The sequence below is a fragment of the Martes martes genome (genome assembly GCF_963455335.1).
Source record: "Martes martes genome assembly, chromosome: 16".
Taxonomy (NCBI): Eukaryota; Metazoa; Chordata; class Mammalia; order Carnivora; family Mustelidae; genus Martes; species Martes martes.
The window spans coordinates 43356268-43372765 of NC_137904.1; the positions used below are offsets into that span (position 1 = coordinate 43356268).

The 16498-nt window shown below is 54.8% G+C and overlaps 1 protein-coding gene across 1 annotated transcript; it reads right to left on the reverse strand.

Moving 5' to 3' along the window:
* Positions 1–251: 251 nt before the first annotated feature.
* Positions 252–7875, reverse strand: NR1D1 (nuclear receptor subfamily 1 group D member 1). Its single transcript, XM_080825931.1, has 8 exons — positions 7324–7875; positions 4260–4595; positions 3976–4064; positions 3728–3872; positions 2719–3362; positions 2220–2405; positions 1442–1652; positions 252–740 (listed from the first exon to the last, which is right to left on the reverse strand). Exons 1-8 carry the CDS (start codon positions 7352–7354, stop codon positions 541–543), a joined length of 1842 nt encoding a protein of 613 aa, XP_080682057.1. The 5' UTR covers positions 7355–7875; the 3' UTR covers positions 252–540.
* Between the last annotated feature and the right edge of the window lie 8623 nt (positions 7876–16498).

Here is a 16498-nt window from a genome sequence, read left to right on the forward strand (position 1 = left end):
TAAAGAAAGATATTTTTATGGTAATTGTTGCTCGTCTATTTTACTATATATTTATGTAATAAATATATGATGAAAATAACCCCCTTGGGCACCCCCCTTAGACTTGTGTGCTGTTTCCCTGTATCCTCCCATCTGCTGGCAGAGTACCCACCCCACAAACTGACCAGATGGAGAGGTGTGCCCCAGCCTTGGCAATATTTCCACTCCACCACCCCCCCCGCCCCAAACGAGCACACATCACAGAAGCCAGCTCAGCTGTAAACTATTGGATTTGAGACAGGAATAGAACAAATCGGGGGGCTAGAGAATAAGGGAGGGGTGGGAGAGTGATTTAAATAGGGGAGGATGGGAGGGTCAGTGATGGGGGAGGGAGGCAGTTATTTACAAGAAGGCTCGGGGGGCCAGAGGCTCATCTTGGAATATTTTATAACAATATAAATAAGATTCTGGTTTGCTTTTCCTTTTCGTCTCGTAAAGGAGAGAGAAGTGCAGAGTTCGATTCTGTACAAGGGGGCAGCGGCAGAAGGCCGGCCGGGCGGGTCACTGGGCGTCCACCCGGAAGGACAGCAGCTTCTCGGAATGCATGTTGTTCAGGGTCCGCAGGTCCGGCAGCTTGAGCAGCAGCTTGGTGAAGCGGGAAGTCTCCGAGGGCCGGTTCTTCAGCACCAGAGCCCGAAGAGCCCGCAGCAGCGTCTCCTGGAGCTGCTCCACCGAAGCGGAATTCTCCATGCCCGAGCGGTCTGTGGGGAAGACGACAGCAGTGAGGCGGGCTCCCTGAGCTCCTCTGAGGAGGAACCGGAGGAGGCCTGCGAGGAGGTCTCCAAGGAGGTCTCCGAGGAGGAGGAGGAGGACGCGGCCGCTGCCGGCGCCGCTGCCGGTGCAGCCTCTCCCTGAAGCCCCTCAGAGGGCCCACGGGGAAGGAGGAGGAGGGGAGCGCAACTCCTCCTCCCAGGCCTCCGCCCCCAAGAGCAGGAGGTGGCTGAAAGCTTGGGAGCGTGGGCTCAGCAGGGCTGGTCACCTCCCATCCCACAAGGCCACTCTCCTTCCCTGAACAGGCCAAACGGCGTCCAGGCCCCCTTGCTTTTCGCTCTGTAGTTCCCTCTGCCTGGGCTGCCCTTCCCCCTCTCTGCCTGGCAATATCTTACTTGTCCTGTGAGGCCCCACTCAAGTGTCACCTCCTTCCCCAGCTCCCCCAGGCAGAAATAGTTGTCTATGCTTCCAAAGCCCTTGGTTCATGCTTCTACTGTGACACTTATCTCACTGTTTTATAATTAGTCGGGCATGAGTCTGTCTCCCCAGCTAGACTGTGTCTGAATCATGTCTGTATCCCCAGTGCCCGGTGCAGGGCCTGGCATAGCGTAGGTACTCCATAAAAGGTGTGTTGAATTGAACTGCGTCCGCCTCCTCCCCGGGGTCAGGCTCAGGCAAGAGCTTGACCTACCCGCAGAGACGAGCACCACCGCGGTGAAGAGGCCCAGCTCCTCCTCGGTAAGCGCCAGGGAGTTGAGTTTCTCGCTGAAGTCAAACATGGCACTGAGCAGGTCGCCCATGCCCATGGCTCCGAGTTCCTGCAGGCTATAGGTGGTGCGGCTGAGGAACATCACTGTCTGGTCCTTCACGTTGAACAGTGATGCAAAGCGCACCATCAGCACCTAGAAGTGGGGGGGACCGGGGTCAGTCATCCTCGGGTGGGGTGGGGTGGGGTGGGGACCACTTGCCAAATTGCCCCTGAAGTTTTCCACAGGGTTTAACTGGTGCTGCCTTAGATCTCTCAGGAAAAAGTGAGCGTGGTTTCTGAATGGGCAGTGGGGTGGGGGTGGGGGAAAGACGGAGGGATGGGGAACATCACCCCGGCTTTGGAATCCAGCAGGCCTGGATCTGAGTCTTAGCTTTGTCACTCCCCGTGACCTCGGGCAAGGTCACAAAAGTTCACCAAAGTGAATTTGCTCATGCCTGGAAGCGGGTAGGGGGTAGCAGTGTGCCCTAAGGTGTTCTTTTAAGGTAATGGGATGTGCTTAGACCCCAGCTGAGATGACAGGAGACCCAGCCATCCCAAGGCAGGATGGGGAGGGATTCTGCCCACTCCGGCAGTCAGAGTCTGCCAGGACAGAGATAGCGGGGTTCCAAAGCCTTTCAGAGCCCCTGCCCATCCCAGACACCAAGTCCTTCTGCTGGATCCTTCCCAAGGTCAAGAGCAGGGAGTGTAAAGGGTCACTCACCTCAAAGGTGCCAGCCTTAAGCAAGGTGACCTGGTCATGCTGAGAAAGATCACGGAAGCCAGGGATGTGCTTGGCAAACTCTACCACCTCCCGCACAGCAGGTGTGAAGCTCATGGAGAAATCCTCCCAGATCTCTTGCACGGTTCTCCCACTGCGTCCGTGTGGGTACATGTTCATGGGACATGCCTGGAGAAGGAAGGGATGTGGGGAGGCGAATATCAACCAGGATGACTCAGATGGGCTCCCCCCGCCAGCAGGACTGGACCCCAGTTTCGGCCTGGGTTAGGGGCTGTGGTCCTGAAGGATGGGTCTTCGATGTAAAGTAGCAATCAGGTGTCAGGTGGAGATCAGGGATTGGCAGGCAGAGCCCTTACTGCGGGGCTGAGCATCCTCCCTTGGCACGAGGATATTCCCACATTAGCGTCCAGGCACACCCAGCTGCCTTCCGCTAAATCCAGTCTCCCAGGCCCCCTGCCCACCTCACCCCCAGTGCCCTCACCAGCAGAACGTTCTTGGAGTTGCCCTGCCGTGGACTGTTGGCAAGTGCTTCGCCTTCTGGGACTGGGTACACATGGGTGGGGCAGAGACGGTGCCCGTTGCTGTTGGGCTGCTGGCAGCTGTGGTGGGCAGGGCCAGGGGGCCAGGCGGGAGGGTAGGAGGAGGAAGCCTGGCGTAAACCATTCAGGGCCTCGTTATGACGCTGAGCAGCCATGATATTGTTGTCAGTTGGGACAGGGGGGCAGCCCTGACTCTCCCAGCAGTGTGGGGTGGTGGCTGGAGGGCTGCCTGACGCATGGTTGGCATTGAAGTTGCCCGGTGAGGTGCCCAGCTTGTCATGGGCATAGGTGAAGATTTCTCGGTGGGCCCGGGCCACCTGTGATATCACATCCTCCACTGTGGGCTCAGGACTTGGGGACCGGGGAGGCGTCAGCTGTTGTGGGAACTGGGAGAAGCCCACCAAGGGTGAGGGGGCCGGAGCGGGAGGTGGTGAGGGGCCCAGGGGGCCCGGGGTCGGATGCTGGGCGGGTGAGGTTTCCAACGGGCACTGGCTGCTCAACTGGTTGTTGGCCAAGTTCATGGCGCTCTGCATCTCAGCAAGCATCCGCTGCTTCTCTCGTTTGGGGATGCGCCCAAAACGCACAGCTGTGACAGGATGAGAGCAGCGTCAGGAAGTTCTCGGACACACTCACGTGCTTCTCTTCCTTCCTTCCTCCCCAAAGGGCAAGGCCCTGAAGGCCTGGGGTTCCACCTCAAAACCAGAACCGAGGCCACGCCCACTGAGGGGGGTTTTCCAAGTAGGGATTGCCCTCGGAGGTGGCCAGAGGAGCTAATTAGGAAAGAAGTGTGTTTATCCAAGAGGACAAAAGACAGGCGTCCCCGAAGCAAAGGAGACACAAGATGATGTGTCTCCGTTGGGACTTTTTTTAAAGGGAGGGATTCACTCAGAAACTTTGGGTGGAAGGAAGGGAGGGGGGCGTGTGGCGGGGATGCCTGTGGCGCTGTCTTACCATCTCGAGACATGCCCACGGAGAGACACTTCTTGAAACGACACTGCTGGCAGCGGTTGCGATTGATGCGGACAATGGAGCAGTTTTCATTCTTCAGACACCTTTTGTACTGGATGTTCTGCTGGATGCTCCGACGGAAGAAGCCCTGAAAGGACAGGGGCAGCTATAGAGAGTGTGTCCGTCCAGGCCAGGCGTCTGTGTCCAGAGGACTGAGGTCACCCCGCCTCCGCCCTGACGCCCTGCCTCACCTTGCAGCCCTCACAGGCATGCACACCATAGTGGAAGCCCGAGGCGACGTCCCCACACACTTTACACAGGAGCACCATGCCGTTCAGCTCTGCGGGAAGAGAGAGGCGGCGGGTGAGCGGCAAGGCCATCTGAGCAGACCCAGATGGGCAGGACGGCAGTTGGTGCGACTCTAGGAGAAATCCCTGAGGCCAGGGAAGGCCCTGGAAAGAACGGTGCCATGGGGGCCCCAAGGCCCCACCTAGGCCCGGCCGCCTTTCCCCGAATCAGCTGGCAATTTACGCACTGGTGATGTTGCTGGTGCTCTTGCTGGGGGACACGCGGCTGCTATCTTCCAGGGCCACTTGTAGACCCCCAGGGGGGCTCCCATTATAGAAGGAGGAGGAGGACGATGAGGAGGAAGATGAAGAAGGGGAGCCGTCATCACTCAAGCTGGGTGGAACGCTCCCAAAGGAGCGAGCTGGGTCCTGGGTGAGGGAGCCTGTGGGCGACGGTGGGAAGTAGGCAGGGCAGCCTTGCGCCAGAGACTGGAAGCTGCCATTTGAGCTGTCACTGTAGAGAGACTCAGGGCTGGTGCGGCTTGGGGAGGAGCCGCTGGAGCCAATGTAGGTGATGACACCACCTAGCAGGAGAACATGAGGGAAGAGGGTGTCAGCTGCCATACACCTTTGGTCCCAGGGCACCACTCCACTCATTCCCCCCACCTGCCTCCCCCAGACACTGCTGGATGCTTAGAAGTTAACCATGTGGAACCCTTAATCTTGGGAGTCCCAGGAAGAGCCGCACTGAGCAACTTCCCACCACATACCAGACATGACATGGCCCACCAACATCCCAAGACCCTTTGCAGGGTACACTCAGTTTCTGCCTTGGGTGTGAGGGCTCTCCCTAGAGGCAGGACCTCTGCAGGCATCTCACAGATGCACCGCTCCCCACGCCTGGCCTCAAATGCCTTCCCTGGGAATATCGACAGCAGCTAATGATTTAGTTGTCAGCGGCAGACCAGAGGATGGGATGAGCTGTTGAGACCCATTCAGAATGCCCAGTTTTCCCTCCCCCACAAAAAAACGGCTGCCAATGTTAACACCAAGACCATTCCAGGGACGAGACTATGGAGGGCCAGTGAGCCAACACTAGGGAGAGTAGAGGTCTTACAGGAGTAAACCAGTTACATTCCCCCAAAACTGGAAGACATATTCTCCGAAGATAAGGTATTGAACCTGCCCAGGCTGGTTCCCCTGGCCTCCAAGAGCAAGAGTCAGAACAGATTCTCCCTCCGAGTCCAGGAAAGACTTAGCAGTGCACATTACAGGAGGTGGACATGAAAAACAAATTGTCCAGCCTAGGACTTCGGAAATCCCCTTCTAGATCTCTCAGCCTGGTGACAATGACCTTGGCTCTCTGGCCATTCAGGGACTTTGGCCCTCTGGTTACATTGCCAGCCAGGTGGCTGTGTTCCCGTGATAAAAGCAGAAAAGGTGACCTGCCCGCCACTCCTATACCAAGCACTGAGATTGGCCTGCCACAGGCAGGGTGGAAGAAGGGAGGATCCTAGGACACGTGTGAGACGACACAAGCCATGTCGCCGTGTATCCAGAGGCACATGTCTTGCTCACCCACTGACACACACTGAGCTGGGCAGGGCAACCTTAAAATAGCTCAAGGTTGGTCAGGGTGAACCCAGTTCCCAGTAAAATAGTTGCACAACAGATCAGCTCCTACAGTTTCAGGGTTGAGGTGGGGGGTGGGGATGGGATATTATCTGGTGGTAAATGAACATGACCTAGTTCACCCATCCCCCCAAAGGGGAGTAAGACCTTCATCCAAAGATAATCCTAACCTGGAAGTGAGGAACATGCCTAAAAGTGTCTAGTTCTAGGTTTAAATCTATCATAAGCAACTTGATTTGTGACCTAGAGGAAATGAACTCCCCTCTCTGGGTCTCAGTTTTCCTTTCTGTGAAGAAAAAAAAAAAAAAAAAGATGAAAGCTTCACTTATGATTCTGAGATATAGCTGTTTTGGGGAAGTCCTTGTGACAAACTGCTGCTTGCTTGGTGGGGGTGGGGAGTAAGACTGTCTGCAGGACTAAGGAAAGAGATGCTCCAGGAACAGTAAGAATTTGGAACGTGGCGAGGCTGAGTCTCAAGGCAGTAAAGTGAAGTAGGTGCAAACAGAATAAAGAGGAAGGAACGAGGAGAAGGGTGGTTAGATGTGAGGTACCACTGAGGAGTGTAAACATGAGGCCACGAGAGGTCAAGGATGGCTCCATCTTACTCTGCTTCAGTGATGGGGAGAAGGGGGCCCCAGGCAGGCGGACAGGAAAAGGAGGCAGGCGGGGGCGGTGAGTCAGCCCAGCTTCACCCAGATCTTGGTGGGGCGGGGCGGGAGCCGGGCCCTCAGCCGGCCTCACGTCCCCACTCCACGTGTGCCTCCTGCACGTGGCTCCCCAACGAGGAACCCCGGAACTCGAGGCTCCGCCCTCTCCGCTTCCCGTCAATCGAGAGCAGCAGCCCCGCCCCCGCCCCGCCCCTCCTGGGCCTCTGGGTCCTGGGGTGGGCCCCAAACGCCAGCCCGGCCGGGGCAACTGAGGGGAGGAGAGATGGGAACACGCGTTGCCGGGGCGACCGGGGGGGCGGAGCTCATTATGTAACGGGGCCGGAAGGCAACGACCAATGGGGTGGCGGCCACGGCTTCTGCTGAATGAAAACAAACGCAGCACGTGGGCCCGACTCCGCAGCCATGTGAGCCCTCCGGGCCTCCCGGGCGCTGTGGGTGTCCTCCCTGGGGCAGGGCACCACTCAGCCGGCTCCTCAAGTGCCGCTCCCTACTGTCACTGAGGATTCCCCAGTGAGATCCGACCCATTCTCCCAGCCCCTCCCGCCTGGAGCCCCTATCTCCCCACTGCTTCTCAGGTTCCCTTGAGCATGCAGGAACTAGGGGAAGAGGAAGGAGGGGGGTCCTCTTTCCGAGAAGGCCAGGCATGCCACAGCTGCAGGCGAGGGGGGAGGGGAAGGTAGGGGCGTTTGGTGCTCTGCTCCAAAGCTCCCAGTCCCTCAAAACTGTGCATCTTACCACACGTACCCGCTCTCCTTTACCTCCTGCCCGGGATACGAGTCCTTCAGGCTAAAAGGAGCTTTGGGACTCTGAGAGGTGGTGGTGCGGCGCTTCCGGGCGCATTCCCAGGACGAACAACTCGCTCTGGAAATCCCAGCCTATGGTCCCCATTATGCTAGCAAATCCCCAGGCCGAGGGAGTCGCCAGTCCCTTACAAAGTTCCTCTTGTTCTAAGGTATATATGGAAGTGAGGAGACCGTGACAAAGGACGATGATAGTAAAGGAATCCCGGTACCTGTGTTATTGTTGGAGTCCAGGGTCGTCATGTCTTCACCGGCTGAGAGCGGTCATTCAAACCGGACCTTGATACAGACCGGAGGTTGCAATTGCCGCTGTCGCCCCCTGGGCAGTGACTGAGGGCGGGGAATGGACCCCGCGGATCACAAGCAGGATCCGAGGCACCCTGCAGCAAGGTCTTGGGGTGGCCGGACTGCAGCCCTGCAGAAGGGTAGGACGCAGAGGCAACGGAGGTCTGCTTTGCATGGGAAGAGCAGAGTGTGGGGGAGGGGGGAAATCAGCCTGCTGTAGTTCTGGCTGGAAGGTAGCAAGGAGGGTCGGGTCTCTGCAGTGCACGGGGTGCCACTGCCTGACGGCTTCACAGCGCTGCAGGGTAGCGAATCTGGAGCTCCCGGTGCAAAAGTCCCAAAGGGAGAGAGGATGCAGTCAGGAAGTAAGTAGGTGATGGGGAGAAACGGGGCACCCAGGCGCAAAGAAGCGAGACGTGTGCCCTGTTACGTTCCCTCGGCAGCAATATTTCACTCTGCCAATCTCAGCCGCCTTTTGCCCCAGCCTTTTTCCCTGGGACAGAGGGCTCTGCGCAGGCGCCAGCAACCCAGGGTTCCCGGGCCGCACGCGGCACTGGAGCAGGTACCATGTGATCCCAGGGAGCGCCTCGTGCCCCAGTGACACACTTTTCCAGCAGCAGGCACGTTGAGCTCCGTGCGCCTGCGTAACGCTAAGCCTTTCGGGATTCGTAGTCCACTGGCAAAGTGGGCGGACTGCGTTTATTTCCTCCTTTCTGCCTTGCAAAAGCCGTTGCTGGGGCCGGGGAGGAGCTAAGAGCCGAATGGGGTGGGGTGCACTGAAAAGTCAGGGTGGCGTGTTTGGAAAGCCTGTATGGCAGAGGCATGTGAATTCCTGGGGAGGGACTGGCAAGCTTGGCTGTTCCCTGGGAGATAAAAGCTAACAGGCTCTTTCTGCAAACCTTGCAAACGTGAGGGCTTCACGTGATTGCAGGACTGACCTCGCCTTGAGGTTACTGGTGACACAGGGAGAGATGACAAGTAGTGGAGGGAGATATCCCCAGAGTCAGGAACTTAAGCTGAATTTCTGCTGCAGGGCCAAGTCCTGAGACCAAAACGAAACGTGACCCTTTTTCTCTTCTACTCTCCTTAGGGAGAACACCCCTAGAGAAAGGAGTTGTTGCCATGGGGGGGGGGGGAGGTTGTCCCTGGGGAGTCCCTGTTTGCTTGTATGACACCACCCCACTCATTCGAGGTGACTTTGGGGTGAGTCATTTCCCTTTGTCTGGGAAATAAAAAAGACCAGGGAGGGGAACTTTATGGTGAAAGTGCTTTGAGGTCCTAAAGTAATGGGGCCAAAGGTGAGGCAGGGGTCTAGGAGCAGAGTGACACCCCATCCCCCCAACCACCAGTGCTGGAATGCAGCACGTAGATCCCACAGAAGGGAACTCAGAAGGGAACTTGAAGATCATCTTAACCCCTGCCCCTTTTCCTCACTATCCTTTCCTTGGTAAGAGGAAAATGAGGCCTAGAAGTAGGTGGCTCATGGTGAGACATTCATTCTTAGTTTCCTAATGCCCACTCTAAACAGCAGGGAGATGGGCAGACATGCAAGGGAAGCACTGACTAGGGGTTAGAAATAGCAGCATCTCCCTTCAGAGCCCTGGTGAAAATGGGTCTCTCCTGCTCGAGGACTTGGACTGTGGGGAGAGATGGGGCCTCTTCTTCAAGTAGCCAAGTGAGCCTGAGCCACCTGCTGCTTCCCGCTAACTCCTCCTCAGTCCCAGCGCGCTTCTCCGGAGGGTTTTTGTTGTTGTTGTTGTTGTTGTTTTTGTTTTTGTTTTTCCTGCACAGGAAGCCCTTCCCCACTTGTTCACAGACAACTCCTAGGGCAGCACCAGGGTTATGCCCGGAGACAAGACAGTCACCATAGAGGTAGAAAAAGGAGGAGTGTGGGCACCAAGGAAGGATGAACTTGGGTAGTGAGGAAACACGCAAACTGAGAGAGGATAGCGAGGTTGACTGGGGGGAGGTTACTGAGTAGGAGGCTTGACCACTGACCCTCAGACCCCTGGGAGATGTGCTCCCTAAAATGGGCTCCATAGAATAGTCTGGGCTTAAGCTTTATCCTCCGGCCCCCAAGGAAAAGTGGGAGAGAGAAGACAGTGGTCTCTTCCGTGGCCTGCCCTGGTCCTCTGGCCCAGAGCTGGGAAGCTGTAGCCCAGAGAGTGTGGGAGGATCTGGGAGGGGCTAGGACAAACAAGGAAAGAGACTTTTCAGGAAAACTTGGTTCTGACCTCAGCCTTCTCCCCTCCCCCTCCCGCTGGGCTCTGGAGAGAATGCTGGGAGGTGAGTGGCTCTGTCCAGTACTGCCTGCTGTCTGTGTTCTTCCCAGCTCTTCCTCACAGCCAGGGCCAGGGTTCAGGTATCTGCCAGGGCTGGATTCAAAATCAGGGCCCTTGGCATGACCTCTAGTGCCCCATCAGCCCCAGCACCCACACCAGCACACTCCCCTTAGTTGTCCTGGACTCTCTCTGAGGCCCACAGCTCTGTTCTTTGCTCATGATTCTGTCCACCCTGTTCTACTGGTTGCTCTTTTTTCCCTATAGGGAAAGGGCCAAGGGTCCACAAACTCTCCTGAGTTTGCAGGCAGGGAGAGGAAAGAGGAAGCAGAGGCAGGGAGAGCCGAAATTCAGTCAGCCTAATTCTTGGCAAGGAGCTGGGTTGTTTTGCAGTCTGAGTGAGGTATGAAGGCGGAGGCTGGGAGGGAGGAACCAAAGAAGGGGGGGAGTTACCTCTGCTCCCTCCTTCCTCTGCAGCACTTCTTTAGGGGCCCCCTTTTTCTTTCCTGACAAAGAGGTAACTCTGGGATCTTCCTTCTACAATTGGAGGGAAGGATACAGAATAATGAAGAGGCAGGACTCTTCTTTGGTTCCAGAATCTTCTAGTCTCTCCACCCTGTTCCTTCTACTGCCAGGAGCTACTGGCAGAAGGACAGAGACCTATGGGACCCAGAGCCACCAAAGGGATGGAGAAAAGGCTGAGAACTCTGGCCTTTGGAGACCTGGCTGGAATCTAGCTTTGGCCTCTCTTTGACCTCAACCTTGACCTTAAGACAACAGGTGCAATTCAACACAGCCTCCCACTTCTCCTGCCAGCTGGACATTCCAGTTCACTTACACACACACACACACACACACACACACACACACACACACACTGTTCCTCCTATAGCTAATTTCAGCCCAAGAAGAAACTGGACTCTTCATAAACAGTGCTCAGATTAGAACCGTGTGGAATGGATGCAAAGCCAAGAGCTGGCACAGCCTGGGCTCCATGTTATACACGCTCAGATTCCTCACAGGCTGGGATTCTGGGGACTGACCTCACTCTTATAGGGCAGGGTTGGATCGTGCATGTGTGTGTGTGTTTCCAAATATGTCTTCAAATTCTCCTGGATTTCTTTGGACAGCACAGATAAAGCAGAGGAAGGAACAGGATCGAGAGCTCTAAATTCTAGTCAGGATACACATACAATCGTGTGAGTGAGAGGTTGCGTGCGTGAATATGTGTGAATGGTATGAGTGTGCATAGATGTGTGTGTTCGGTCCAGGATCTATGCTCCTTGCCTGTGTGTTGTTCTGGGTAACAGGGCAATGCCCTGGGCACATCCTGGGTGGCCTAAATCTTGGGCTGACTGTTTGACTGACTGACTGACTGAGGGTGGGTCCTTGCTGGAAACCAGGTCAGGCTTCAGTAGGTGCCATCCCTTCCCCCTCCTTTCTCACCAAGCAAACCATTGCCCAGGGAAGTAACCTCCCTGCCCAGGTGATGCAAACCTGGGTCAGAAACCCCGGGGATGCCCCAGAATCAGGGAAGCAGGCATGCGCCTGGGAGAGACTCATGCCTTGCCCTTCTAGATTCTTTTCCTATTCTCTAAAGGGCCAGCTGGCTTTCCTACACCCACCCAAAGCACTGATGTCTTGGGGAGAATTTCAGGAACATGCCACAGAACGGCCCAAGTCTGAGCTGATTTGTTCTTTAGGGGTGGTGGAAAAAGAGAGGGTGAGGCACGGTCCAGGGCTAAGTTCTATGGATGTGCTTTTGCCTTCGATTCTATCCTCACCTCACTACTCCTTTCTCTGAGGAAAGGAACTAAGAAGCATGTATTAAGTACCAGCTGTATGCCAGGCTCTGGGCTAAGTGGTTTACATATATTAGCTCATTTAATATCCATAACAACACTATGCTGTAGGCATCATTCTTCTTTTAGAGATAGGGAACCTGAGGCTTTGAGATGTTTGTTGGCTTGCCGGGGATGCGGCAAGAGGCTAGTCAATTTGTCTTGAAGCTGTTCTTGAAGTGAAGCACTAAAGATTGAGAAGATGTCACCTCAAAAAGTGATGGTATTCGAGGAGATTTTTGGAAGGGCTAAAGCTCCCCCATCTATCTCCCCAGTGACCACTGTCAACGTCACAGTGAAAACAGCAGCGTTGGGAATCTGACCCCAGGTCTGAGGGTACAACAATTTCCACTAGCAAGACTGTCTGTCCTGGAGAAAATGATCACTTCGATTGAAACACTGAAACGTCTAAGTAGCCAGCTTGTCCTGGTGTTTCCTAAGCAATAATGCTGCTTGGAAGGGTGGCACGTCAGCAAAAAGAGAGGCCTAAAGCACCCTCTGTCCTCACAAGAACCTCACCTTCCCAGGCCTACGTTTCCTCTTCCCTCCCCCTCCCTCCCCCCACATTCTCCTTATGTGGTTGTTAAGGGAGATGGGGGGGGCCAGGAGAGGGTGCGACAAACAGCAAACACATGTTCACAGAGACCGCTGCAGAGGTGAGTCATGGAAGCAGGCATCTGAACCCTCTTCTCCCTCTGACTTGGGGATCCACAGCTGGTAAGAAGGGGAAGGGGCAGGTAGGTCAGGACCCTTTAAAGCACCATGGTGCTTCCTTCAGGGGGTGTATTAAGAACGGATTGTTTCCTATAATTTCACATGGTGACAGATGGAGCTATGCTTATCGTGGTAAGCATTTTTTGTTATTGTCGTTGTTTTAAAGATTTTTATTTATTTATTTGAGAGCCAGTGAGAGAGAAAGAGAGATAGCTTGAGAGGGGGGAGGGTCGGAGGGAGAAGCAGACTCCCTGCTCTGCAGGGACTGCTGGGACTCGATCCTGGGACTCCAGGATCATGACCTGAGCACAAGGCAATCGCTTAACCAACTGAGCCATCCAGGTGCCTGTGGTTAACGTTTTGTAACACACACAAATGTTGAATCACTATGTTGTAAAAAAATAAATAAATAAAATAAAAATGTTTAATTAAAAAAATGAAAAAGAATGGATTCGTTCAATGAGAGTAGGGAAGGCCCCCAAAGTTGTGCTCAGAGCTCTAAGGAAACAATATCCCACTGCCCCACGTACCTGCTTGAGCAATGTGCACCTCTAAGTACAGCCCTTCTAAAGCCATCCACCATTCTAGGTCAATGCTTCTTTAGCAGATGCTTTGGGGAACTGGAAGGAGGGTCCCTTTTTCAGAGCCCAGGATCCCACTCACATCACAGGATCCAGGAGGTGCATGGACTGTCCTTGGTAGTGAAAGACTAAGTCTCAGATCACCCTCTTTCTGGCGTGGGGTTCCTCCCTCTAGCTTGGGGCGGGGGTGGCATCCAGCACATGCTATGCCGAGGCCATCCTGTCCAACCTTTGCAGTGCTGCTGCTGGAGCCTACTGATGGTTTTGTCTTCCAGGCCTGGCAAAGGCCTGTTTTCTGTCCTTGAGCCCCTGTAGGACTGAGATGCAGGGGAATTTGTGTGGGGAGTTGTGTGGGGAGTGTGCCTGTTCCCAACCTCTTACCACAAGCTCTAGGTCAAACCTTCTCCTTATCCCCATTCCTTGGGCCTCTGCAGATGTCCTTGTAGCTGCCTGGGAAGGCCAGGGGCTCATGACAGTCCTCGTGAGCAGGACGGACCTCGGAGGAGCCATGGCCTGGGCAGATGTTAGGGACTGTGTGGAGCTTCTGGGAGGCTTACATAAACACTGGCTGGGATGAGGAGGGAAAGGAGGGGTGCAGTGGGCTGCCCAGGAAAAAAAAAAAAAAAGCAGCCCCCGCCCCTCCAGCTCAGCCTGCATGGAAAGAAGGAAAGAAGCTCATTTTTTCCCTCCTCCCATCCCTTTCCCCTGGTCTGCAGCTGTGAGTTGGGCCGGAAAGACTGCAGTATCTTGGGGGAGGGGGGGGATAGGAGAAGGAAAGAGAGAGAGGATGCGACTTCACAAATTTGGGATCCCCCCCTTCTTCTAAACTGGGGGGGGCAAGATGGGGGGAGAAGTAATTTGCCAAAGAGATTTTCAATGCCACAGGAAGGAGCTTTGGCTCATTAGAATGCAGAGTTTGCACCCTGAAAAAAAAATCTGTGCTGGTTGCAAAAATGCAGACGTGTGTAGGGGACCAGCAGAGATTAAAAAAAAAAGAAAGAAAGAAAGAAAAAAACGCTAGCTCTGCAATGCAGGATCTGCGAAGTTTTGGTGCGATGAGGAAATGTGGGTCGTGCTCATTTTGTTTGCTTGTTCCTGCTAACCTACTGTCCGCCTGACTCCAGCACGGTCTCACATCCCAGCAAGAGGCACTGTTGCTCAGAAACAGGGTCATGGACGGGGTGGTGGTGGGGGGTGGCCAGAGCAGAGGGCTGCAGTGGGGGTCTGGGGTTAGAGTGCTGAGAGATAGACTCTTCTGGGGCTGGGAGGGCCAAGTGGATGGGAGGGGACACTTTCACGCGAGATAGAGCCTAAGCTTGTCTTTCACACTAGCGTTTGTTCTCCAGCTGGACCGGGGTACTAGTGTGAAGTTCCTCCAGATCCCCCCACCCCCCCACCCCGCCCTCAGCTCCTCCCTATCCCCAACTGGCAGAGGGACTTTCCTTTTCCTGTCCACTACCACAGAAAGAACCCTGGTTTCTTGTCCCTGACCCCACAAATCCCTGAACTCTCCTTGTTCTAAATCCTGGAATGGGCACTTGCTGCCTCTCTGTGTGGCATCCTCCTTCCTAGAAAGAGGGGACAAGGCAGCCTGATCTGGGGAGCCCAGACTGCAGGGAAACCAAGTCTTGGCTCCAGGCTGACGTTGGCTCATCAACTCCAGTCCAGGGCTAGGGGCGGCCACTCTGCTCTTGGCTTGGGAAGGCCCTTTGTTCCTATGGAGCCTGGGGCTGTGGGCCGTGTGAACCCCACTGGGTTGCCTGGGGGGAGACTATGCCTGTGGAAACCATGTTTCTTTCCCGGGTATTTGTTCTCCCCAAGGTTCAGAAGAGACAAAAGGAGACAGAAGGAGGAAAAAGACCCTGGAGATAGGGAGAAGGAAGTCTAGTGCCCTTTTGCTCCTTCCCCATCTTCCCCCCTGTTTCTCTGGCCCTGAGAGGACAGGGCCCAGTGTGTTTGTGCCGGCCGAGGCTCACGCGGGCTGCCCGGGTCACATGGCCTGGGCATGTGCAGCCTGCTCCATTTCTACCACAACAACTCGCTCATAAACAGCCGGGCTGCTGCGGCGGTGGTGGCGGAGACATGTGCAAGCGAGGGGGTGGGGCACGTGGCCCTGCCAGAGCCAAGGGAAGGCTCTCCGCTCCGCTCCGCACTGCCTCTCCCCTCCCGATGCTGGCGCTGCCTCGCCACAGGAAATTCCTAGTGCTCCTTTGCTGCTGCTGCAAAACATGTTTTTGGGAAGTGACTTTCAACAAGGATGGAGTCCGTGGGCTATTTTAAACGACATAGAAGAGATAATCAGTCCAGCCCCGACTTCTGCTGCCTTTGCCCTATCTTTCTTAGATCCCTATCCACGTTGGGGTGGAGGGCTGTGCAGGGATCACGCTTCCAATTCTCACCTGTTTCTTCCTCTTACATGATATAATACTGGAAGCAGCTAGGTCCCCCTGGCGAGCACTGGGGTAGGGGCTTGTGCTTCCCTGCCACAGTGCTTCTCAGGATCCACTGGCGGCCCCGGGATTAGGAATGTGGTCAGCATCACCTGGGAATTTATGAGAAAGACAAATTGTCAGGTCCCTGACCAGGCCTAATGAATCAGGAGCTCCAGCAGTGAAGCCCAGCACGTGATTCAGATGCATGCTGAGGGGAGCACGCAGGTCTGAGGTTTTGTTCCCTAGCTGTCGGTCCTGCAGGGTCTAGCCTCAGATCAGGGGAATGTCCATGTTTCCCCTTTAGTGCTTCTTCAGCTAGGTTTAGCCAGAGAGCACGAACAGATTCAGTTTGACTCAGTGTAGAAAGCATTTATTGGGTGCCTACTATGTGCAAGGATTCCAGAAGTGAGAGCAGATCACTAGTGGGAGGATGAGGGAGATCTGAAAGGGGAGGGGAAGGTATTGGGGACGAATAAAGGAAGTGAAGGTTAGGGTCATTATTATTTATCTTTTCTCCATCTTACCTACTTTTCGTTCTGTAACTAAGACTTCTATTAGAACAGTTGATTGGGTGGGGGGAGGCGGGGTGCCTGGGTGGCTCAGTCAGTTGGAGCATCTGCCTTCAGCTCAGGTCATGATCCCATGGTCCTGGGATTGAGCCCTGCACTGGGTTCCCTGCTCAGTGGGGAGTCTGCTTCTCCCTCTTCTCCTGGCTTGTGCACTCTCTCTCTGTCTCTCTCTCTCTCAAAAAACAAAACAAAACAAAAAAACAAAAAACTTTAAAAAAAAAGTTGATTGTGGCTTAAATTGTTCTGAGGCTGGAGGTAGAAACTGGTCCTTTGTCTATTTTTGGTGACCATGAGAACCCCAAGCTAGTTAGAGCCATAGGTCCCTCACTCCCTGTGCATAACTAAGAGAATATGAGTACCATGTACATATGTGCACACACGCACACACCCTCCTGGGGATCTCAGAGACGGGTAGGGAGAGCCAAGAAAAGAAATGAGGTCCCAGAGGGTTGGAAGTACCCCAGGCAAAATGAGTTTAACAGATAACAAGCAGGAAAAGACTTTCAATGGGGAGGGTGGGGGCAACTCTGGCCTACTGTAGCTTCCTGAGCCCCAGAAACTGTGACCAGAGGAAGCAGAGGGTCTCTAAGGCAAATCACAAAGGCTCCTGAGAATGAAACCTGAGCCTGGAAAGCAAAGTGACTAGGGGAATGGACACTGGATCAGAAGGGCTCCTTTTCACAGGCAAA